This window comes from Amphiura filiformis, chromosome 8 (assembly GCF_039555335.1).
Source record: "Amphiura filiformis chromosome 8, Afil_fr2py, whole genome shotgun sequence".
NCBI classification, from domain to species: domain Eukaryota; kingdom Metazoa; phylum Echinodermata; class Ophiuroidea; order Amphilepidida; family Amphiuridae; genus Amphiura; species Amphiura filiformis.
The window spans coordinates 46,969,076-46,994,928 of record NC_092635.1 but is presented as its reverse complement, the minus strand read 5'-3'; the positions used below and the strand labels follow the sequence as shown (position 1 = coordinate 46,994,928).

Sequence of the window (25,853 nt, the reverse complement as noted above, 5' to 3'; positions counted from 1 at the left end):
CCCCCCCCCCCCATAACACACCAACAAAATACTATTAATAAAGTAGATTATGGGCAAGTTGCTTCAAGAGTGGTAGGCCTATATTTAAAGCCTAATGTTGGCGCGAGAAAAACCAACAAATAAACCAAACCAAAAACACGTAGGCCCGACATGACGACAGTGAGAAATGCTCCACGTCAGAGGATCTATGCATAATTTCGTGTATTTTAACCGAATACGATTCATACTTCGTGTTCCCCCTTCCCCGGGAGGCTTAATTTCTTTCTGCAACCGGTACCATAAGGGACGCACTATTAGACTACAATATCAAAAAACAAAAAAACAAAACAAAAAAGAAAGTAGCTGAAAGTTTCCCCACCAACACTAAAAAAAACTTTCCCCACCTAAATGTGTATACAAATGCATGAAAAAAGGCCCCCTCCCCTTGAAGTCTAATGGTGCGTCCCTAATGGGTCTGGATGTGCATTTATTCAATGATTATTATGTGCACTTGTGCAGTCCCCTCCCGACCCATATCCTCGTCAGATGTTCTTGTTTGCTTTTGGAGCTAGCTATATCATGTATATATATGGCTCTCGAAAAAAAAAAAAGTTAGGGGTGGGGTAATATAATTACGTGTACCCCCGGGTGGTGATTTCTTAAAATGGTCTGCCAAAACATTGCTCCCCCTCTTTGGCAGTGCCACAAAATATTTGCTCTCCCTTTCCACGTGCCACTGCCCCCTTTTTTTTTTGACGTGCCAAAAATCTTTGCCCCCCCCCCCCTTTACACATGCAAGATTTTGGGAAACCCAAATTTAAAACCTTATTTATTGTCTTATCATCATAAATGCGAGCGCAGCGAGCAGGAAATTGTGGATGTTCCTAACATTTTGCTCCACCTTTTTGTGCCAAAAATCGCTCCCCTCCCCTTCCCCTATTTCGATCTGCCAAAAATAAAATAAATCGCTTCGTAAAGTTTATTCAAGTTTGATGCACTATTCATTGTTTCATCTATAATGATCTTATCAGAAAATTTGAACATGAACAGTGACCACTCCAGCCCCCGAATGACCATTTCCGACGACTGATAGGTCAAACTGGGGGGGCTGTGCCCTTTTTTAAATAGGCAATCAATCAACAAGCTGTTTTTCCATACTTTTTTAACAAAGATATTTTTGGCGAGAGCCTAGCCAAGGTCCTGCCCGAGGCTACGTGTAGTATTTTGTTATTTCTTTCTTTCTTTCCCTATCTTTCTCTCCCCCTCCCCGCGGCCCCCTCTCCCTCTCTCTTCATTCCTTCCTTTCTTTCTTTAAAGTTTCCCTCTTTCTTTTCCATTGATCTCATCGATCATTCTAGCTTTCTTTCTTTCCTGTTTTCTTTCAATATTTGATTTCGGGTTTCATTAAATACGGACAGCAAGTTATACTTGAATATGGAATTTTTTTTTTTTTTTTGATAGAGACAAAAAATATGGTTTCCAATAAATGTAACCGCACATCATACTTGGTGGAAATATCCATATCAATTTCTTCAAATCTGATTTTCTTCTTAACCATTTGTGAATCACCCCTTCTCTTTATCTAAATGACGGTCAATTGTACTACCACTTCATCTCACAATATTGGGCGGAGAACCCGCTGAGATGTCTCTTTCAAAGTGTCATCTTCAGTGTTGTTTTCAATAGCACTGTCCCGCCTTCTTTTAAACCCCCTTTCATGGTTTTATGATGGTATTGTCAAGTCTTTACTGATTCGCCAGTCAATCATCAAACGGGATCGAGAAGATGGATGGGTGATGTCGCCAATAACAATGGAATCACAGGGGTTGCAATCAATTGCACATGATAAGTTGTCGATGTGCATCATTGCAAATTTATGCAAAATAACATGCTTTTGTTCAAAAAGTTATTAAAAAAAAAAAACCGGTTTCTTTAGAACAATGTTTGGTTGGTTTACTGGTGAAACATGTATGTATGATGCCCGGGTATGATTTTTCCTTAACCCCCCAAAAAAAAAACACACACAAAAAAAAAAAACAAAAAAAAAAAAACTGGGAGAAGAGTTATTTTTGAAAAGTAACTTCTTTTTGAGAGGCATTTTTTAAAAACATTTTGTTTCCGACAGCGGTATCGGCCTGTAATTATATAAACAATAGTATATTAATAGATAATGATATTTTAAAATAATTTTTCTATTAATATTTAATACAATTAGTATTTACTATTTAGCATCATCATCAAAATTGTTTGTCAATGAATTTTCTGTTAATGTGATTAAAATAACATTATAATAATATTATAACAATAATAAAGTAATAGTACAATTTAATAATAATTTGATTTGTGATATTTTTGTTTTATTATTTATTTTATTTTATTTTTTTCTCCAATAATTTTGAAATATCACAGTAAACTAGCATTTTGAAAGGGTTCCTATTTGAATAAAATGTATGCAATTTGCAAAATAAATGTACAATATAGGTTTGATGAATATTTATCAGATAAATAATAAATAAATGAATAAATAAATAAATAAATAAATAAATAAATAAATAAATAAATAAATAAATAAATAAATAAATAAATAAATAAATAAATAAATAAATAAATAAATAAATAAATAATTAAATAATTAAATTTGCAACACAGATAAGTTTATGTTGTTTTCCATTTTCTTTTTTCATCTGTCTGATTTTTCTTCTTCTTCTGTTTATATTATTTCTTTTGGATATTTATTTATTTGCCTCACATTTTATTCTCGAGATGTGTCCAGTTCTCTTATCAATTCCAGGAAGTGTAATTTGTAAACAAACTTTTGGTATACGCCTTGCTAAAAACTGGTAGTGCTGGTAGAAATAGCACATGTACAATTTAAATTCATGAATATTGAATCTTTACACTTTTCAAGAACAAGTTTATTTTGACTTTGTGTAGCTGAATAGAGCCATCTTAAGTTTATCTTATTAAAGCCGTAAACTAATTTGTGTTTTGTATTTTAACTACCTCATTTGCATCGGCGTCCTTTTATACCAAGGGTCAACCGTTTAGCCTTTCACAGTTCCCCAAATTGAACCCAGAAATCTTGTTTACCCGTCCCATGCAAAGCATTGGGTTTACTGTATCATGGAGTAGGTATGTGCGGAATTCTATCAATATTCATGATTGTTTGTGCATAATAACCACATCTATTAGCTTATTGGCTCTAGCGCCCCCCAGTGAAGTAAACTGCTACTGCATATTCATTAGAATACGGCATGACCTGCTAATTGATTGGCTACGGTGGCCCCCAGCTGACAATCCGAGCTGTCAATCAAGGGTGCGGTAAGGCTTTGATGTTGGCCAGTCGCCTTTGCGTCTGTACACAACTGAATGGTAAGGATTCATTGACGCGGGACGTGCTAAGAAAGTGGAGTTAACTTGAAACGTTTCGCCGCGAATAACGGGGCTGGATCTTACCCCAACACCATGCCTCAACAGCCCAGTCGTGGTGAGGAGGATGATGGTGCCCAAGATGAAACTAAAATTTATCATACCGAAGGAGAACAAGAGGAAAAAGCTATCGAAAATGTGCCAGGAACTCGAGATTCTTTCGACCACCTCAACGACATCAAATCGAGTTTAGTGAATGAAGGAGAGTCGGTCAGTTCGCAGAACAAACCCGTATCCAACTCACAGGTAAATATACTTTTTCTTCATCTAAAATCGATGTAATGACATTATATAACTTGTTCAAAATCTTCTACTACTATCTCTGTCGAATATACTAACTGTCGTTTTGGTCTCTATTTCACAGAGAAATAATAAACGGCCATTGGGTTCATCGTCGGACTACGGGGACCCATTGAAAGACAGCCGTGCTAAGAAAGTGCATGGAGGTTGCGAAGGTACGTATGGCTGCCATTATACCAATCATGCATGACAACTGGTCTGAACTTTTTGGCATAAATAATTTCCAAGTTTATGGTGTTGTCCTAATGTTTTAATTGTTCGATCTAGTTATGGCATGAACCTATAGTTAATAGTAGCACGTTTATTCTGTAAAGTAGGGGTACTTGAGCTGTGTGTAACGTAAGAAAGATGAAGAAACTTGAGCTATGCAAATGGTGTATGTGTCGTAGTTGTTCACAGTCGATCGCTGACTGACTAACGGCTCTTGTCTCCGTTCTGACCCCACTGTATACAGGAAACAAATCGGATCATATTCCACGCTTTCCATCCTATACTAACTTGGCGATTATAGCAAGTGGATACCACCCCAATGGCTCGATCGTACCGGGAGGACCGGTAAGTAAAATTATTCTCTTGATCTAGCCATGGAAATAGTATTTCCATGATCTAGCACACACAGCATGAAAATGTTGGTATGTGTGTTGATCGCATTGTACATGTAGTACACTATTATTGTGATCCCCAACATGTGCATGTTATTGTCGAGGAATCATGCTCTGTGCGTTTATAGGTATAGTATATATCCACGAAAACACATGAGTAATATAGTTTTATACTCACACCGTAAACTAATTTACACAACAGTAGCCCAATTTTCATGGATATACTAAGAGATACTAACGGTCGGGACGTTTGTTTACCAACACTATATGACCTTTTTTTGTAGCATGCAGGCAACTGCATACGTAGGCTGACCTATCACCATTGAACTGCTAGCACACATTTTCTGTGGGTGCTTGCTATGAATGCCCTGTGTGACATGTATTATGAAACGTGTTACTGGATATGCACAGTATTGTTTGGTTTCTCTCTGCATAAATGACACCTTAGATTTCACCTTATTCAATTGACACTCACAGGGTTTACAACTGGTAGGGGGTAAAGGAAAGACAGACAATGTTTACTATAAGGTTAAATCCTCAATTAAAAATGCACAGGTCATAAGTGCTAGATACCTGAAAATCATGAAAACCTTTCATGTTTAATTATGTATGGGAAAAGTGAGACACATTTTTTAAAGGTCCGTAACCCGATCGACAGCATCATCCCCGATTTTTTTCATTGTTGATGAGGTTTTGGTATCACATAATAGATACTATTTTTCTCATTACTATCCTGAAATTTGACGCTCCAAGTCGATGTATTTCGAGAAATCATGAATCACAGCTGTTTTACAGGTATACCAGTTTGTAAACAATAAAAATTACTTCGTATAATAAAAAGAAAAAAAAGCGAACTACGCTAAGTGCTGAGGAGACGGTCCGCCGTATATAATTAAAACAATTCCTTGATTATTTCAGTTGGTGAAATAGCTCAATTGGCTAGCGCGCCGTTCTTTTACCCGAAGGTACCGGTTCAAAACCCGGTATCGGAAGGTTTTTTCCTCTCCATTTTTAACCCAAACTTTTTATATTCATTTGAAATGTACATATTGCAAGGGGAAATATATTTTGTTTCCTTTTTTTCTGAAACGGGTACGAAAAACCAAAAAAACAAATATTTTCCGTTCAATACGGGCCGGGCATTGCAGCATGTCAGCATTAAATCATCTGAAGAACGGGAATTGTTGTTGTTGCATGCCTACCCAGAATGCAATTCACGTATACAAGGTAGTGGATTGCAAATTTGGCTATTTATTCACATTTACGCTGAAAATGCTCTCGTTTTTTTCACAAAGCAGCATAAAGGGGACGCGGATATCTGATATTATTATGTAATTTTAAAGACAATCCATATCCAAAACCAATAGGGTTACCCCCCCTTTAAGTCATGACAGTTATTTTTTATATGGCGGAAGTGAATGTTGAGCATGATGAATTAGCATAGTGGTTCAGGTTATTTAGGTGGATCATAATTTGTATCACTCATAGTATAGCTTTTTAAAAAACCAAGAGACATATACCGGGGTACTGTATAATACATTGTGCTTCATGAATATTTTAATTATTATCATGGAATCAACAAGATTGATGGAATTTCAAAGTACCGTACATTTGAATCATCAATAGAGCACCAGATCATAAATTACAAAGCAGTTGTTACGATCCAAGATAAATTTATTCAACCAAGTTGTTACGATAGTATTATAATAATGTGATATGTTTACATTTTGATGCCGATAGTGACCCTGATCAAAATGACACATTTTATGTTGGTATTTTACTTGTAAACAGATGACATATTATGCACTCGTGTTGTTTACGTTATTTGTTGTCAACTCGGTGTGTCACCACTCACCAGTGTGTACATGATGTAGTATTTTATGTGTAAATCGAGGCTTACTTTCTTTCTTAGCATTTTTTAAAGTTCAGTCCAAAAGTGGTGTTATGGTCTGGTCTGCCACCAACCTGCTGATAGCATTTGTCCAAAGGGGCCCAACACGTCTGTGCACCTTTGGCAGTGACATCAGTGCTATATCTGCGCGTTTGGATGCCAAAAAACTTCCCTTGTATGCATTTGCTCTGCAGGATAAGGTTGAAGTATGCAGGATTCAATCTGCGATCTGCAAAATATACACCTCTGTTACTACCTGGACCCAATCTGGAGGTAAAACGATGTATAGGCCCTACACATTACACAACAGACCCTATAAAATGTTTTGAAATTGAACCCATCAGTTTTTGGTGTTTATTGACAAGCCAGCTGCTTCAGTATGCAACATTGGATGCTCTTGAAATGCCCAGGACCTTTCATAACATTCAAAGACAGCTCTTATGTTTCATTTTGATGTGGCAGTCTTGTCCATGATCACTAGATTTCTAGAAACTGATGGGTACAATCATTTTGAAACACCCTAATAGTCCGAACATTAGTATTTTCAGTACCTGTAGGGTATCATTTTGAGGACAGAGTTTGAATGTTTTAGTAGGAAAACTGCTGAACATTTTAAAATACATAGCGATTCAGGTGACATCTCAAAGCTATTGAAGAGGTGGCGAAGTGGTAACGGCCATCATAAGTTTGACCAATGCCGGGTACCAATGGTGGCAAACAAGTGTGAGGGCTGGCCACTATTTAGTTTGAGGACATTTTGCATGCATGCGTTCTCGTTATTGCAACAAACACAGCTTTGGTAATTTTGCAGTTTTTCAGTCGCTCCAAACGAGAACAAAAAATCGCAATAATGTTACCATTGTAAAGTGGCAGCAGAGAACAGGGAACACAACATAATAGGGAGGTTTTGCAACATGTTATCAATGTGTACATTGTACATGTAGCAGCTTTCACATTATAGCAGTTGGCTTGAGAAAGCATGCTTTAATAGCAGTGCTCGAATTTCAAGGGCGGCCATTGCCATGTGCCCTTTCATTTGGCCTTAATGCCCTGAAAAACAAGAACTTTACTGCGCCACAATGGCCTTGCCCTAATTTTGCAGTGGCCAGTAGCATTTGGGATCGAGTCTCGGTCGGGAACAAAAAATGCTCTCGATTCCCGGAAGTGGAATCAATTTAAAAGTAGCCCTTTTTATTTTGTATCACAATTGACTGTAAAGCTTAAGCTTTCATACAATCGCAGGTTACACTCAATCATTATGATCACACGTGTCGCTTCCTCCAGCTTCCTCGCCGCATAAGTTTAAATCACAACGGAGTTGCCAGATCTTTTGCCGCGCACAAGCGCAGCAAATGCGCTGCAGGCTGCACACAACAAAGTTCATCGATATCGGGCCACATGTTCCCTTGCTGACGAAAAGCGCCTAACACGTGTCTCCTTAGCGGGTTGGCAAATATGTTTTTCAATCGTTCTGCAACAGGTAGAGATCCTGTGACATCCTGCAATTTGTTTATCGGAGATTTATTTTACGTATTTTTGCGTGATTTTTTTTTCTTCCGTGTTTTTTCAGCGTTAAAAAAAAATGCTGGAAAATAAAAACGCTGACATTTTCATGCCTGAATGTATTCTAATAACGAACCTGGAACGAATATGAAAATTGAAGCTGTATTATCATTCTAATAACAGGTAAAAGTTTGACTGTATCACTGCACCTCCCAGGTGTTTGTTTCTGTTTATTTACATACTCATATTTCACTGAATGAATCATGAAATAAATAAATAAATAAATATATATATAAATAAATGAATGAATCATGAAATAAATAAAGAAAGAAGAAATAATGGTGGATGGATGGATGAACGAATAAATATATGAAATAAATAAATCATGGCCTCGGTGCCCCCTAAAATGTTAAATAGCCTAGGCCAAGTTGGCCTGCCCTAAAAATAATGAAATTTGCTTTGGCCTTGGTGCCCTGGCATGATGGCCTCGGTGCCCCCTAAAATGTTAAATAGCCAAGGCCAAGTTGGCCTGCCCTAAAAATAACGAAATTCGAGGCTTGTTTAATAGTAAGGATATGTAAATATTTTTTCCTGATGCTATCTTCACATCCTCAGTAACATGTAGCAAAATATCACTGGTGGTCATGACACGGGAAACGGATACACCCTGCATCAGTCCGACACCCCGTCAGTCCGAACCACCGCTAGTCCGAATTTTAAGCTTACCCAACGCTAACGTTAACCCTAGGCCTAAACCTAACCTAACCCCAAACCTAATCCTTACTCTAACCCTAAAAAAAGACTAGCGGTAGTTAGGACTGACGGTGTTCGGACTGACAGGGAGACCCCTGACACGACATCCAAACTCCAGAGGGCGCTGGTCTATTGTAGTTACTGACACTATCATAAACTAACTGGTACTCAAATAATTATTGTCTCAAAACCAATCTACTCTTTTAGGGGGGACTGTACACTCTCAGAAATGTATTTAATTCACAATGTCCGACATTATTATTACCGATGCAAAATTGTTAACCTCATTCATAACCATGGCTCTTCCCTTGACAAATTTACACACAATTTTCCTCAAAATTTTGTACAAATAAACAATATTTACATTTGCCCTTTCCAAAAATCGAACAGGCTAAAATTGGACGACCAATAACAAAAGTGCAAATCGCAGTCTGTGGAAATATGGTAGCGCACAATCCAAATTGCGGCAACCAGTGCTGGCACAGTTTGTTTGACGCACAACACAGCACGCGTGGAGGTTACTAGTATTTACGCTGGAACAATTTCGTATTTTGCGGTTAGTTGTGTGATATTAATTACCTCGATTTGCGTTTGAGTTGTTACAAATAATAAAATATGATTGAACCACACGCATGATCACACATCACGTATATTCATGAGGTTATGAATATTTGTTATAGTTACTGTATTAGCTCTCATTATAACATAGCAATAGTATCGCCAGGCGCAATATTGCGATGTTTACAATGCAGATCTAGGGAACAGAAGTATCCGTCATAAAGTGAAAATACTTAATTTTAATAATATTGCAATGCAACATTGTTACATGGGTCAGACTTTGACGTGATTTATGACGGTAAGAAACGCATTGGTCAGTGTTAAAGAGGCTAAAAAATTATATATTCATCTCACTTCTGATTCATTGATCAATCTGGTTGGTGCTCCAGTAGAAAGGAGGGATTTACGATACTACTACTATTTACTAATGGTTGCCCCCTATTAAACATTGCACATTGTCATATGGGACAAAATCTGCATCTGTACAATGTAAGTACATTTTGATGCCAAAATATGATTTAACAATTTAACAATTCTATACTATGAATTTTAGCCCAAAAGCGAGATGTGTTTTGTGTAATTTTTCAACTGATTTTATTTTAAGCTTACCTGAGCAGGTTTTGTGGAAAAGTGCCATGGACATCACATAAGAAAAAACCTGCAATAGACATTTTTTTTAAAATCTGCGCAAATAACACAATTGCTCAAAAGTCTGACCCACATAGCAAAAATTGCATTAAACCCCCGCAAAAATTTCTCACTAGATACAGTAGAAACAGAGCTTGGTCTTGATTTTTCCATGATTTTTGCACCCATAATGTTTCATTTTAGGCACTGCATGATATCTACAGTAGTAGTACTATACCATGTTGATGATGATGACCATGTATATAGACCAATGGCTCTGTAAATACATCTCTAGAGATCTTTTATTTATGTACATGTACCTGAGATTTGGTCATAAAATAGTTTTTCCCTACATGATAACCTTTGTTATGTTGTGAAACCATTCCACCATGAACAAACCAGTTTTATACATGTATTACAATGTACTGTTGTGGCTGGGTGACTCATGCTTCAACAAGCCAAAATGGCTGGGGAATGCTGGTTGGAGGAGTATCAGTCCAGAGGGTTCAAAAATAAATGTGCTATGTATGGTATCAATTAATAAATGAGAGGTTAGCAAAGGAGCAAAATTCTACAGGCATGACATTATATAATGGAATTGTGAAAATAATATTTACACAGCATTGTTGGGATTCAGAAGGGAATTTTAACTTTCGCAAATAAAGAACAATTTAGGCATCTAATATTCTACATTTTTTTGGAAATTTGCTGTCTTTGTCAGGATTTATTGGATTTTCCAAGTCAGGGAGCTTCCAACTCCCCGCTGCCTCTTGCACCATATAGATGGGCATATAGACCCTATTCCGGGCCGGGCCCTATCCCTTATTGCAGGACACCACTGACCATCCCAATCGAACTTGAGTGTCATTGCAAGTACTGCAGTGAGCTCAAAACACTTTCACTATTGATGAATTTAAATTCATTGTCTGGCTCTGGTGTATATTGTATAAGGGTCAGATTTTTGTGGTATAGGGGTCATTCTAGGGTCAATTTGGCCCTGCTGGTTCTCAGTATTTCTAAACCACAGGTTTGTCAATTAAACAGTACTGTTTTGTCTTTTCTGAATTTTGTTGGCCATTCACAGATAATGTTTCATGTGTCAAAGGTCATGGTCATCTGGCAGCATATAATGTTCATGAGTAGAATTCAGAGTGTAGGCCTACATTAGTCGTGTTCAGACGGTGCCTTATCATCGATGGTTACTAATCATCGATGGTAACTCTTAATCCCTTAATCAACGACAAGCGTTCACACGGCGGCTATTACCTTCGACAATTGCAATATTTATTAACAAGCCAGCACCTTGCTCGTTGATAAAAAACCGGAAGTGGACCGTATAATTCGGGAAAATATTAAATGAAACATGATGTTCTACGTTGTTGAATTAAATTTCGTTGGCATGGTTGGTGAAAATTCATAGGCCTAATCATGTACTGCTAATAAAAAATGGTAAAAAAATATTCATGTTGAATATACATAATTTATTTCATGGTAAATATTTAACGTGATTTAGTTAGCCATGAAATAAATAAATAAATAATAACAAAACAAGCGCGGATGAATCCACCAGTGCAGCTAAAAATAAATCGGCTCCAAGACTCACGGTGGCTTCATTATTTTTTATAGTGAAAAAGATTTTTTTAAATCATGTTGTTGATCATTAAAAGAAATATTATTTGAAATTAAATATTATTTGAAATTAAACAATGAAAGATAAAATTCTGAGACCACTTTAATTTTTATTTCTTGTGCGCAACAATATACTGAATCCTTAGGTCGAACTGCCGGGAGTTCCCCCAATGGCGCGTAATGTGACACGAGAACGAAGGACGACACCAAAAAAACCCATCATAATTTTATTATAATGCAATGATTTGGAGTTGATCCTGACCTTCTGCCGGCAAACTTTCTTGAAGTTAAGTTTCGACTCAAGCGAGGCAAGCAGATCGACACTGCACTGTTCGTCGAGATTGCACTGTTCTGATGTGAGCTGTGATTCGGAGCTGATTCGGCTTGATCCCGGATTTTGCTACGGAAACTCCGTCTTTCGCTGCTATTTGACGGCGAACAGTTACCAGTAAAATGCAAGAAGATCAAGAAACATGCTATGTATGCACTATCAGGTCATTAGAGGTCACGCTTAACTACGACTTCGAATATAAGCTTGTCCACACGGGCACTATCATCGACAACTGCTCGTAGTTTAGGTCTAAACCATAAGATTTCTTATGGTTAGTAACTTGAAGTTTACTCGTTGATTACTAAACCACGATTGCGTCCACATGGTCACTAACTACAAGCTAATCATCGAAGTTTATAACTACAAGCTAATCAACGACTAATCATCGACCGTCTGAACGTGCCTATTGTAATTGTATTCATGTGTTTGTTTATGCTAGATTTAACTTGATCAGCAATTTTAATGGTTAGGCTATACGCCTAATCGCTATATCAATGTTTAGGCATTAAGTATGGTTTAGGCTATATCAAATGACAAAAAGAAATTTCCGAATAATTGCTACTTGTATGTTGAATGATGTTTTTATCTTCATTTATTATGCTTTGTATAATAAATCAAATAGAAAGAGAAAAAGTTGTGCAAAAATAGTCCATCTGGGCCAATCAATTGCAAAACACCTCAAATCCATGAGCATCCAAGGTGCTGCCCCGGACCCCCAATGGGACCTTGCCCCTACCCGTTAGTCGCTCCACTTTCATGGATAATGCCACTTTTAGGGTTAAATTATAGGCCTAAAAGGTGTTGTTATTATTCATAGGTGCTAATGGCAACAACAACAAACTTCCCCATTGTTTTTCAAAAGTGTCAATATTGTGTAAGAATAGTAAGTTTCACCATATGGTTGATCACAAAAGTTGTCATTATATGGGGAAGACAGGAAGGTTGCACCATGATAGTCATCCAAGTGGTGTGATGTCACAGAGTCACGCTGTCACCTCTGGTGCAGAGAGGAAAACCGCTTTATTAAATTAAAAACAATAATTGAATTATGCAAAATCACAACGATCCTAAAGTGAGGAGTGGATCGCTGCAGCTATGTTGTTTTGCGTCTCTGAAGACGATGCTGTGTTGGTTGGCGAAGAGATGTCAGCTAACCTGAGAGAAGTATCCTGTGAAACAACACTTGAGAGCCTGAGAGCTGTATGTGACCAGCATTGCAATCATAACATTCACTGCTTCAAGAGTTTTAATAGTTAGATAAATATGACGTGTAAGTGTCCATGACTGAATGCACTCTGTTAGTATCACAGCTTTGGAATCATTTCGTATTTTTTAGCAAAAAAAAAAAAGAAAGAGATTTAATGCAATGATGTTTGAGACTGGTTTTGGGGTCTCCCTGTCAGTCCGAAACAACATCAATCCGAACCACCGTCAGTCTCAAAAGCTCAAAAATCAATGAGATTTTTGGACTGACAGGGGTTCGGATTGACAGTGTTTCGGACTGATGGGTGTACCCCTGGTTTTGGTTGTTGGAAGTATTTAGTGGTGACACTGTGATTGTTTTTTGTCAGTTTCTCAAACACAGTATTTGGTGCGTGATCAGGACATCTTTTCAGATGTGAGGTCACAGGTTACTTAAGACTTCCAATTAAAGGTGGGTAACCTGATTGACAGCTTCATCCCCCCCCCATCAAAATGCAGATTTTGGTATCAGGTGAAAGCTCACATTTTTCTCATTTAAAACATAGAAGTTAGGCGTTTTAAAGAATTCTATTTTCCAAATATATCAGGTCACCTTCCTTTTTAGGAAATGTTCCAGTCTTACTACATTTATTTTGAGGTGTAACTACTAACTAACATTCTTTTCAAAAGGAATGGTGGAAAGATGAGAGCTTTTTTAAACATTTCTAAAGTCGAACTTTTTGTCGATACAACCTGTTTACTTTGATCAAGTGTACCAACTGTGCTCATCGAATCGGACATACAGTGTGAAATGGGTTTTCTTTTGGGCGGTTTAGTCAAGAATGTTGATATTGTGAGGAGGACTGTCATTGAAAGATCAACAATCCCACGAAAATGACTGGTCACCTCTGGTGTCCAGTTTGACCTACTGAAGCCATTTAGTCTAGAATGGCTGTCTACTAGGAGCTGGTCATGTCCAAACCATATAAACACTTGTGAAACTCATTTTACTTTGCCCAGCAGCAAGATTTTTTTCCTCACTTTTTTTCCCCATCCTTTTCCCTTAGATTCAGACCACTGGTTTAGATGAGTGCAGTCTGTCACAGTCTTGTATGTTGAAAAGTACAAGACACTATGGGCATGCTCTTTGCTTTAGCTTAGGTTACAGAAATCAGCAAACCAATTTTTTGTTCGCTTTGCAAGCCATTTTTACATCGCTGCAAACCAGTAGTTTTTGCACGAGTTTCTAAACTGTTTTTGTGTGTGCTATTTGCCCAAGCCATTGGTGTAGAGCACGATTGACCTCATGGCCTGTAGATGGTGGCTGTCTGTCATTCATTGTTGAATGTTCGTGGTATTGTGTGCAGGCAATAGGGTAGCCAAAATAAGTGAAGCTCAATTTCGTCCCAAACAGTTGGATCAATCTGTTGACTTTGAGTGTTCATGCAGTGCATTATGATTTTCTTAACTATAGTTTCTATTGAGTTTAGACCCTTAACTGGTGGCACTGGTGATGACTGTGTGCCTTTTTTTCTTCTTCAAAACTTTGATGTACGTGGCAATGAATTGTACAAAATCGGTGGTCACGTATCGTGGAGCCATTGCATCAAGACTGCTTTGGTCATGTGAATGCATTCAGTGTGTATATTGCCCAAAGGCAGAAGTGGGCAAAAGTTCACTGGAGTTTACCTTACTTGAGGAAGGTATTTTATTTATGGTACAGAGAGGTTAATCACAATAGGGATTGGGTTAATCCGTCATGATCCAAGTTGAGGTTGTTTTAGTCCACGCTTTTATTTCCCAAATACGGTTTTTATTTCCCAAATAATTTATGAAGAAAAGTTCTTTGTTTTTAGAGAATTTTGATTGTTATAAAAGAACTCATTGTGACAAAATCACAAAAATGGATAAGGAAAAAAAAAATTAATAATAATAAAAAAATAACGACTGGTGAAAATTGGCTTTAATAATAAATGTTAAATATTAAAATGCAGCAAAGCCTGCAAACAGTACTACACCAAGTTTATTCAAAAATTCTTTTCAGTGGTTGAGACAGAGGTGCTAAAAATTAAAATTTCAAGCCATTTTCAGGATCAAAAAAGTTAAAAGATAATGTCTCAGAAGATGGAATTTGCATATTTTGAAAAATTGTTATATAATTAAAAAAATTAATTGCGACTTTAAAGTTAAAATGTTTATTAATGATGTTTATGGTCTAGATGCAGATTTTATTTATTCGTTATTATTTTAATACGACATGGTGTTTTAACAACATAGTGCCTCTCTGTCTAGTGTCTGGTAAAAAAGTGTGTGTTAATGCAATTAAAGAACACTGTAGTGTCACGAAATATGTTAGCGATACATAACATGTCATTGCCGATCACAGCTCATGTTCGCCTAGCGTCATTATTGCAAGAACCTGAGACATAGCATGTAATCACATTCCCCGATTTTTTAACTCGCAATGGTATTGGATTTCAAAGAGACGGATTACTGCATAATGATATCAAAGTTCATCAAAACTATGATTTTATTATTAAATTGCAAAAAAAAAAATATATGGTCCGGGAGGAGGGTTCATTAATCTGGAATGAATTGCTTTTCCTTGCATCAATTTCGATCAAAATAGTGCTGTGATCATATGTGATGTATGAAGTGAGGGAAATGTAGTGATCTAATATTAATCACAGGGAGGGGTTTAGGATAGATTTTATATCTCACTTAATGTCAATAATTGGTGCTACAAAATTATTACAAATTTTGTTTTAGATTGTACTTGGGACCCTTTTATATATATGCCTAGGCCTACACTGTACAGTACGGTATAAATGATAGTGTACGAGATGGTAGTTGTTCATTATTGATTGCCAGAAACCTGATTACCTGAGCAATGTTTTTGGGGGGGGTTGAGGTGGAGCATTTTTTTTTTCAGAGGTGGGGCAACATTTTTTTTTTGCTCAGATCGAATCAACCGACTTTTTTTCATATTTTTTATAAAAGAATAAAATTTGAAAAAAAATGCAAAAAAGCTCCAAAGTCTTTATCATTCACGATTTACAGCTTTAAATGTGTTAAAAAAAATTAGAGATATTATTATAGGCCTATTTACTAACAATCAATCATAGTTTACCTGTCACTCATATTATGCATGTTTTTGACATGCTCACTTGTACTTTTTTTATCCCTAAAATCTTTTTTTCTTTCTAAAAAATTTTCAAGCAGGAAAGCAGATACATTTTTCATCAGCATAAATTTAACAAATCAATAAAATATGCACAGTGACCTGACACAAGTCAATCTTACACCAGTCAGTGTTTAACCATGGAGGTATATAAATAATTATATTATATTTATATACCTCCATGGTTTAACATGGTTATAAATGAAATAGATTTTGTCAATTACCAAATAGGTTAGTTGATTCAATATTGGCTGCTTAATTGATTTAAGTGATCAACACATCAGTTAATAATCTGTTAATGAGGAAACACAAAGATTGACACTCACTATGGACCTCATCTCTGTGGCATTTTATAGTAACCTCAATAAAACAATCATAGTGCAAAATTTGATCTCAAGTTGCAGAGTATGAGTTTTTGTACCCAAATTTTCAAAGGTCATTCAATGAATGTACAAATGTATTGGGGTTAAAGAACTGTGCCCTGATGTAGATGAACATGTTGTGGATCCTAGTGACTAGGTTGTCATGTATACTCTCACTAACATAATAAATTTGCTTATTGTGTGTGCAATTAAATTAGCAACTTTTTCTTTCTTTTGTAAACTTAATCATATTTGTATGTATAAATTGAAAGTCACTAACTAACTATAGATGATAAGGATTTTCGCAGATTATTGATGCTATATCGACCATGTGAGCAACTTGGTAAGCTTACTACCAAGATAGCATGGAAATATCAGCATTTTTTAAATATCTTGGTTGAAAAAAGTGGTGTGAGGCATTTATTGTGCGGGGGGGGGGGCGACTATTTGAGGAAATACGGTATTCACTAGTCCTCTGCCATCAGCTCCACTTGGCAATCACATCCTTTGGACTGTATCCGATCAGTATCGCTATTTACAAGTGAAGTAATGCAGAGTAGATTCCTTCCATGAGTCAGCCTAGGTACCGGTACACTAAACCCAATCGCCCCTGTTATAACCTGCTTTTTTTGTAATCAACATCGCCATCTTGAAGCTTACTTCATCAGCATTTAAGAATTACATAGAGATATTTGGATATTGTAATATGATACGCGTAGTATTAGTAATTGCGGAATTTGATACTTTGTTTTGTTTTGCCGAACTTTACACTATCAAAGCACTTTCATCATCAGAGAAGGGACCATTTTTCATAATCTGAATTCACCTTGCAAATTGGCATGCATCTGTAGAGCAATGTCCTAATTGTCCTGTGGACCACAATAGCCTCATCCCAATGGCATAGTTCAATAACCTCAATTAAACAATCATAGTGCAAAATTTGACCTCGTGTTGCAGAGTATGAGTTTTTGTACCCAAATTTTCAAAGGTCATTCAATGAATGTACAAATGTATTGGGGTTAAAGAACTGTGCCCTGATAGATGAACATGTTGTGGATCCTAGTGAATGTCCTGGGTCCCGTTCATTAGTCCAGATGTCTGGCTGGACACAAATACTAGGCCTGACTGGCTGTAATGATTCATTAATGTTTTCTCGTTCATTATTTGCAGATGTTACGCTTTCCCATTAACGGTCAATATTAGCGCAGACATTACTATATTTGTGGTAGTCTATAGTCACTATTAAACTAACTGTGCTATAGATGATAAGGATCGGAATCAGTGATGGTACTGGTAGTCTCTTGTGTGTGCATTAAATGGTCTCATAATGTGTTAATAGGACCAACATCCAGTCTGTAGTTCATGTAAATGATCAATTGATAATTTGTAGTCCAGACTGTGGCTGTGAAGGTCATAATTTATGGGAGAGTGAGACTGAATACTGTTTTTGTTTAGGTCAGTGAACTTTGAACCCTGGATAGCTGAATCTGAATGAATTCCAGTGGTACACTTGGTACATTGCCATACTATGTTTGCAGCAGAGCTTGTTCAGTAACGTTTAGGCCTATATACATGTAGTAGAAGAAAAATGATTTTTTTGGGGCGTAGGGAGTTACGAACTCTAAAACAGCATCATTGAAAGAATATAGGCTATATTTTTAAAGTTGCGCCAAAGGTTGCTCTCTCAAGCTCTCCCCCCACCAAAAAAAAAAATGAAGACATTTGTAGCTTGTTATCACAGTCATCGCACATGGAAATCTATTCAGCAGCTTTCATTGAGATGGGGATTGCGCAGGATAATCAATGTAATCTGCAAGTTATGGTATACCTGGTCAATTTGATACAAAAAAGTATGGCGGATGAATTACAACGATTTGGCATTGTAACCTAACCCGGTAAACTGGTGTCTGTGCACTTTGAGTAGCGGCTCCTTGAAAAGAAGTTGCTGGACAAGAGGGGCGGGCCATATTGTAGAACCACTTCGTTGGGTTATTGTATGTCATTTTATATGACAAGCGCATTGATCAGTTGATATTCCAGAATATTTATCGGGTCTATTTGATTTATGCGCACGAGACATGTTTGCATTGTGAATGTTAAGTGCTCCTAAATTAATTTTATAGGCCTGACATTTTGATACATGGAATGCTATGAATTGGGCTATTCCATTTAAAATCCACACTACCCCTGTGGAAGATTTTGGAAATATCTTCCACAGAGGGAGTATGAATTTCAAATGGAATTAACACATTAGCAGCTGCATCTGAAACTCACCCTCTCTAAGGGAAGATTCAGGTTGAGTCTTTCTCGAAGGGTGTATGAAATTCAAACGGAGCTGCCTAATGTGTTCATTCCATTTGAAATTCATACTCCCCATGTGGCAGATATTTCCAAAATCTTCCACAGGGGTAGTGTGGATTTTAAATGGAATAGCCCATTGAACCACAGATCCTGGAAAGAAATGTGATTGAACAGAATAGTAATTTAAGTGAACACTTTTAGTTTTTGGATTTGGTTTATTTTGTTTTATAGCAGGTTTGAATCATTTATTAGAGAGCTGTATACTTGCTATCATTCCTAAAAGAAGAATAAATTCAAGGTGACTTAATTGAATATTTTTATTACCGTCAAATAGGTTATTAAAGTTGATTGGCCGTATAACGTTAAATGGTCTATTACCTTAATTGTCATTCGGATCTGCTTGTACATGCAGGTTTTTAAAATGAAGGTAATTTAATGGGCTGAATTTTAATATAAAAGATTGGAATTGAAAATGTATTGCGACCTAAAAGCCTAATCATATCATGTAATAAATAAATATTAAAATGCGTATGAAGATTGCTCCCACCCAGCAGGCCTGGAAAAGGTAAGGGATTTGGAAACTTCAATCTATGGAAATTTGGTATTTGGGTGAAAATACATTGTAGGCCTACAATAAGGTTAAGGTGGTACTAGTACCCCTTGATAAATGTGACTATTTTTGCATTTTCCTCAAAAAATAATAACACACTTGTAACAAAAGTTATGTATATTATATAGGGGCAAGGAATCCAGGTACTACACTGGAATTTAAGTGACTCAAGACAAGCGGTACATATGATAAGAAAAGAGGTACCTCATAATGAACCACTTGTCTTGAATCACTGAAATTTCAGTGAAGTAATTGGATTCCTTACCCTAGTATAATACACATAACTTTTGTTACCAGTGTGTAGTTATTTTTTGAGAAAAATGCACAATTAGTCTCAAAATTTATCAGGGGGTGTAGTACCACCTTCTGTCTTTTTGGAGGGAAATTTTGAGATTACATTGGCGGGAAGTTGACATTTTTTCTGCTCTCAGCAGAACCATAGACAATATCATGGTAGCAGAAGTGAGATAAACATGGTCACTGTAAATGCAATGATTGGTGACTACTGTCTGGTGTCTACTACTGCCAGCTCCATGGTGTATCACAATTTAAAGCTTTCACACAGGTCACTTTCAATCTATTCAAATATGTTTGCCACAAGTTTGCACTACAATTGATGGATTTTGTAACTGGTTCGATTTGTTTTAATGATATCCCAATGTTTTTGTTCAAAGGCAGAAATTATTAGCCATGCATGGCTACTTTTTGTGTGTGTCTATTTTGTCCTTGACCCCATTGGAGAAGGGAAAAGATAATGAGTCTGGCGCACTTGACTGCACTTTAAGCCCAACGACTAGTACTAGTGGAAATCACTGTCACAATTTATATATAAAGATGGATGACATCCAAACGTTTTCATAAAACCTGATTACGTTCATTGACCTAAACTTGAATTGAGTATTGAAATAGCTACTTCCGCAAGGGTGAGAGAGTTTTTCTTTATTTTTAAATCATTCCCCTTTTCTTGTGGGCTAAATTATCTGATCAATCACCCTGGTGTATTTGAAGCTGTGAGCTCAACGCTGTAATCACAGTGTTGCTTTGCTTCGTCCTACTTGCTATGTGTCTCTTGTGCGAGTGCGAGTTCACACTGATGGAAATCCTCACATAGTAACGACCAACGCTTGCATCTGTCGATGATGACGAGACGTTTCCCAGACGCATTATTCATAAAATTGTCAATCCCGTTTCATTTAACTATAACAGTCCCCTGAAATAGAGAATTACTTCTATTATGCATGATGGACACACACAAACGGACAGCAGATTTGTTGCAAAGTCGGACGGCATGGCAGCCCAAAGCGTAACTCATCAATGAAAACCTCGCGGTGTACGTAAAATAAAACCAGGGAGTGAGATGTTTTCATCATGAAGGTTAAGAATAAAGATGGATGTGTAGAAATAAGGAGGTTTAAATCTCTCACATTCACTTCCCGTCATCAGCTTGTAGTGGCTTCCTTTAGTCGTTTGCGTTCATCGTGAATGATGACGTCTAATCCGACTCAAAATCTTTTTGACCTGATATTAACGACGCATCCCAGAGGCAGGTCGTACATGCTTTGCTTTAATCAATCGCATCACGACCACCAACACAATGATTTCACACTGATTTACACATTTTGTTGTGATCAAAATTATGGATAACTTTTAATAAATTGCACATTTTATTTTTACAATGATTAATGAAATCTTATTAAAATTCTATAGTATTTGTTGGCTATTGTGAGGGTGCAATGTTGCTATAAATGACACTGTGTAAGCTGCCTACTATTGTATTTAATATATATTTTATTGAGGCTGTGAAGAAAAATCTCACATCTGCAATTTTTATTTCATTTATTTGTCTGCGTCCCCAGCCACGGACTGTAGGGTGCCAGGAGGACTTACGCACGCTCCATTTCTTCTCTCTTCATAAACGCCAGCTCTTCACACAGCTTCAACCCCCATAATTTGCCAGCTTCGTGTTATGCTTGTTCAAAAATAGGGGTTGATATTGATTGATTAAATTTTTTATGAAGCAAAAATATGGCATGTGCACATACATGTGTGTATGTTGTCATTTTATAATAAACACATGTGCAGATTACAGTTGGAATTATGTGATTGTTTGTGGCATTTCATTATAGAAGCATCCACCCCTCTTGATTAGTTTGCAAAACTAATTGAAATAAATAATGGAGAAAATGTCATTTAACATGTGCTGGCATGGCTGGCTGCAAGCCCAGCTTTCAAGGACATCGGCTTGGGAGAATTTATATTTTTTTAAATGTTATATAAAAATCCAACGAACGTCCACTGTCCGAATGGTCACAATCGATTTGGTAGTGAAAATATTTAGAGCAGTCCGTGCGAAGTTGTTGAAAATAGATCATGATCAATATGTCCGACGTTGTTTTCGATACATATCGCAGTCGTGCCATCGCCATCAACGTGCGAGACGGGGCAAGTGGAGTGTTGTTAAATTATGGAGCAAACTAGGCCGGGGGCGATGGTCATTGATCAATAAACTGTCTAGAAACACTACTTTGACAACAGAAACAATAACGTGTTGATTATATTGACAATGAAGGGGTGAAGTAATTGATTAATTTATAGAAATTGTGGGTGGTTTTTCACTAGTTTGGTTACACCTACAACAAGTACAGGTGGTATTTAGAAAATACAGAAAGTGCATGTATATTATTATGTACTATATATAAATGGTTCAAAACAAGCTCTATTAATATAGAAATTTTGTGTGGTTTTTCACTAGTTTGGTACACAAGGTGCAAATAATACAGTCTACAAAACTACATGTATCTACGCTTTAAAAGATTTTTGAACTAGTTTTGCAAATTTACACTCAAAACATTTTAAATTTAGGGTTGGCCTGCCCGGGGAAGGGTGGGGGGGGCACATCAAAAAGTTTTGGTGGGAATGTTCCCCCGGAATTTTGAGGTGATGGGTCTTTGAGAGCTGACAGCATACCGGTAAAAGGGGGTCTTTTGGAGCTTTCTGGTTAAAAATCACCTGAAAAAAGTAGAAATGTGAGGAAAGAGCAATTTTGGAGTATTTTAGAGCTGAAATATCAAAATCAAGGGTCTTTTGGAGATATTTTGGTCAAATATAGCAGGTCTTCAGGTCTTTTCAGGGAGCATACCCATGCTCATTTGTGTTAAAGTGCTCCCCGGTTTGGCCTGGGTATAGAAAAATATGAAGTTCAGTGCCTCACCTCATCTTGAAAGTGAACTGCAACTGAGGGCAACCAAACATGCAAGTTTGAGATCTCTTTATTCAACCATACAGGAGAATTTGGTCTCAGTATAGATGTAGCCGCAGTAGCCCTGTGCACACAGCTCTAGAATAGAAATGCTACCATATTGGATTGATATGTTTGGGAACTAAAATGATGCACACCTCTAATACAGAGGTGTTAATAATTGGCCTAGAGCTGTTTAACTCGAGTTGTCCAGCTCTGTGCTTTAGATGTCGATCATAATCAAATGTGTGAATTGCTGAGACCACAGACATACCCTTGTTTTACTGAACTTGAAGTCAGGGTCGGGCCTATTTTTAGGGTAGGTCGGGTTACGCCAATCAAACAATTTTTGTAGGCCAGCATGGCGGAATCTGTGTTCTCCTATGGTTGACTTCTTTGGTAAAAACACAAATTCATTGAAAAATAATAGCAAAAAAAAAAAAAAATTTACCCCAAAATATTATAAAAATGGGTATGTTAATTGATATCTAGTGATAGAGTATTGTATATTATGAAGTCAATGAATGACCATGAACTACAAAAATCAATTGAAATCAATTTGACGACAAAGATGAATGGTCAATAAGGAGGACAGGCTTTTGTAGGGGAAATGATAATGATTAATTTGATTATGATGTGCAGGAATGAGGACTGACTGAGTGACTGGTGCATGTTGTTATGGTAATTTTTGTTCGTTATCAATCAACACAAATTAAGCCCTATGGTTGAATGATGAAATTGTTTTGTTGAATATGATTGGTTTCATTCATTATCATAATTGTATTATTTATTATTACAATAATGGCTTTTAACCAGTATTTTTATGGGAGGTTTATTATCCAAATTTGAAATTGCACTCTTAGTTAAGCCTTATTTGGGCATAAAATTATTATGGAAACTAGGAATTATAACAAGATCAGCTGAAGAGGAGAAATATTGAATAAATAACAGCACAAAATTAGAAATTCAGAATTCTTTATCAATGATTTTCATGTAACTGGTCTGCTTTCTAGTAGTTTTAAAAATCAAACTCGCTGTGCTTGTCTTGCACATTTCAGTGGGTTGCAGAATTCCTCACCCTTACTCAGACTTTGGCCAGCATGAAAACTTTGCAGAATTCTCTATCATCTTTGCTAAATTTATACCGGTAGTTGGGGAAGGGTGCTGAATTCTTCACCCTCACTAAACTTGAACCAAATAGCATCCATTAGTAATCTCATTAGACATTTTTGTCACTGTACTCAAGTGCAGGTGTCAATTATCAATCTTGACATTTGCTATGTGACAGACACTGTTATATTATTACTTCCTTTATTCAATTCCAAGTTTGGCAAATGTTAAAACTCGTAAGCACCCAGGGAAACACACACCTCTACTTGTGAAGACCTACAAACGAGGACCTGCAACTTTTTCCTATCTAACTAATACTAATAGTATGGTAACCTAGCACCTTGCATACCAGAACTTAAATCCAAACCATGGACTTACTTCACTTTTTGCTGAACCATGAATTAGTTACACTTCCTTACTCAGCAACCTTTTGGTCTTAATAAAAATAATTTCCTCACATGAGACATGGTGTTTATACATTTTTATGTTGTTTGCAATATGTTGGTAGGGAAAAGCAACTGTAGACATCCTCGGTTCCCGGTGTCCTCGGCAGGGGTAGTGCTAGGTTGCTTTTTGGGGTCCCGGACCCACCAAAATAGAGTTTGGACCCCCTGTTTTTAAATTTTCTGCAAGTTCAGGGGTCCCAGCAGACCCTCAGTTTTTCAATCTAGCGCTATTGCAAACATACTATGTATGCTGCATTTGTGCAACTCGGACTCACCAAACTCTACTCCGGACCCCCTTCTTTTTAATTTTCTGCAAGTTCGGGGGTCCCTTGCGACATTGGAGTGTTTAGTTCTAGCGCTACCCCTGGTCCTCGGATGTCAAGCTATTTTTCAGGGGTACGTTCACTCGTTCAAGTTTGCAGGTCTTCTCAAATGCATCCACACACACATCTGAGATGGTGAAGTTCCAGTTTCAAAAATCCACCACAGATTGTTTTGCCAAATTGAAGGTTCGCGTTCAAAGATTTTTTTGTCAGAAAATTGAAATTGATCAGTGAGTCAAGTTCACAAAACAAGAGGTGACATAATACAACAAGTGGTTCAGTGAGAAAAGTGTGTCATCCTAAAGGAACTTCAAATTTGATCCCAATCTTGTGGCTCAATGGTCATTCCAGGAAACACTTGACGGGAAAAAGGAGGTGAAATTTCACCAGGATTTGTATAATTAGCACCTTGGCGCTGCACTCGCCATAGCCCACACATCAATGGGCTAATTTTGTTACAAGAGCCTAAATAAAGGCGACACAAATGAAGTCAGTTTGACCACAAAATTTGCTTATTTGGATTTTGTCATTCATCGTTAAACAGTATTGCATAACTCTGTGCCCAGGAAGTTTGTCAAGCAAACAGACAACGTTTGTCGAAATGGCTGTACAGTGGTAATGGAGGTTTATTAAAATAGTGCAAAATATGTGCTATAATATGTGCATTCAACGTTTGTCAAGTTCATGGTAAAATATTGGAAGAAAAATGTTGATCAATGTTGTTTCGAGTAAACCCGCATCATATACAGCTTGTCCGATTGCCATTCATGAGCTTTACTCAAGAGTGTGGTTCGGGTTTATGAAAAATGGGTCAGACGGCTTTGCAAGCTTTTCTTTAATACTCTTCATGTACAGGTCTGAAACTTGAGACTTAAGATTGGTCCGTTGTATCATCATAAGAAAAGCGATATATGCCCGAGAAACATGTGTGCAGAATAATTGAATGAGACAGAGAGAGAGAGAGAAAATGGTCCTGTTTGTGGCCATGAGTGATAAGGAATTGGGATAGAAAGGACACTTTATCTTCTCCATGTATTAGGCCAAGTAATAATGAAAACATGTTTCTCATGATCCGGATTTTCGGGAAAAAAGAAGGAGGGATTTTTATTTTTGTTTTTATTTTTATCGAAAGATAGGTGTAAATACCCATATTTGGCCCTGTATTTAGCGTACATTATTTTATACAAGAATGCATGAAAAAAGGAGGGAGCCTCTTTTATTTTATTGTTCTGGTAGGTAGCCCCCCTCCCCCTTGATCACAGAACCTTCCAGAAGTGTTTCTTGTAAGTTTACAACTTTACATGTTAGCTAGGGCTATTGAAAGCATCTCAACTTAAAGACGTCTTTTTAAAGAAGTTAAAAACTGAGTTTATAAAAAAATAATAATTAAATTATAGCGGCCTCTAAAAAGGAAGTCGGAGGGGACAAGAAACATGTTTTATTTTTTGCTCTGCCTAAAAAGCTAGGAGATTTTATTAAAAATGAATGGAAGTGTGTA

The 25,853-nt window shown here is 36.9% G+C and overlaps 1 protein-coding gene across 2 annotated transcripts in view; it reads left to right on the top strand.

Annotated features, from left to right (window-relative positions):
* The first annotated feature begins 3,342 nt into the window (after positions 1–3,342).
* LOC140159117 (transcription factor 7-like 2) overlaps positions 3,343–25,853 on the top strand; it is a 112,494-nt gene continuing 89,983 nt past the window's right edge. For both annotated transcript variants that reach the window (XM_072182475.1, XM_072182474.1), the window contains exons 1-3: positions 3,343–3,654; positions 3,773–3,863; positions 4,163–4,263. In XM_072182475.1, coding sequence (XP_072038576.1) covers positions 3,445–3,654; positions 3,773–3,863; positions 4,163–4,263 — 402 coding nt within the window. In that variant the 5' untranslated portion in view covers positions 3,343–3,444. The remainder of the gene's footprint in view (positions 3,655–3,772; positions 3,864–4,162; positions 4,264–25,853) is intronic.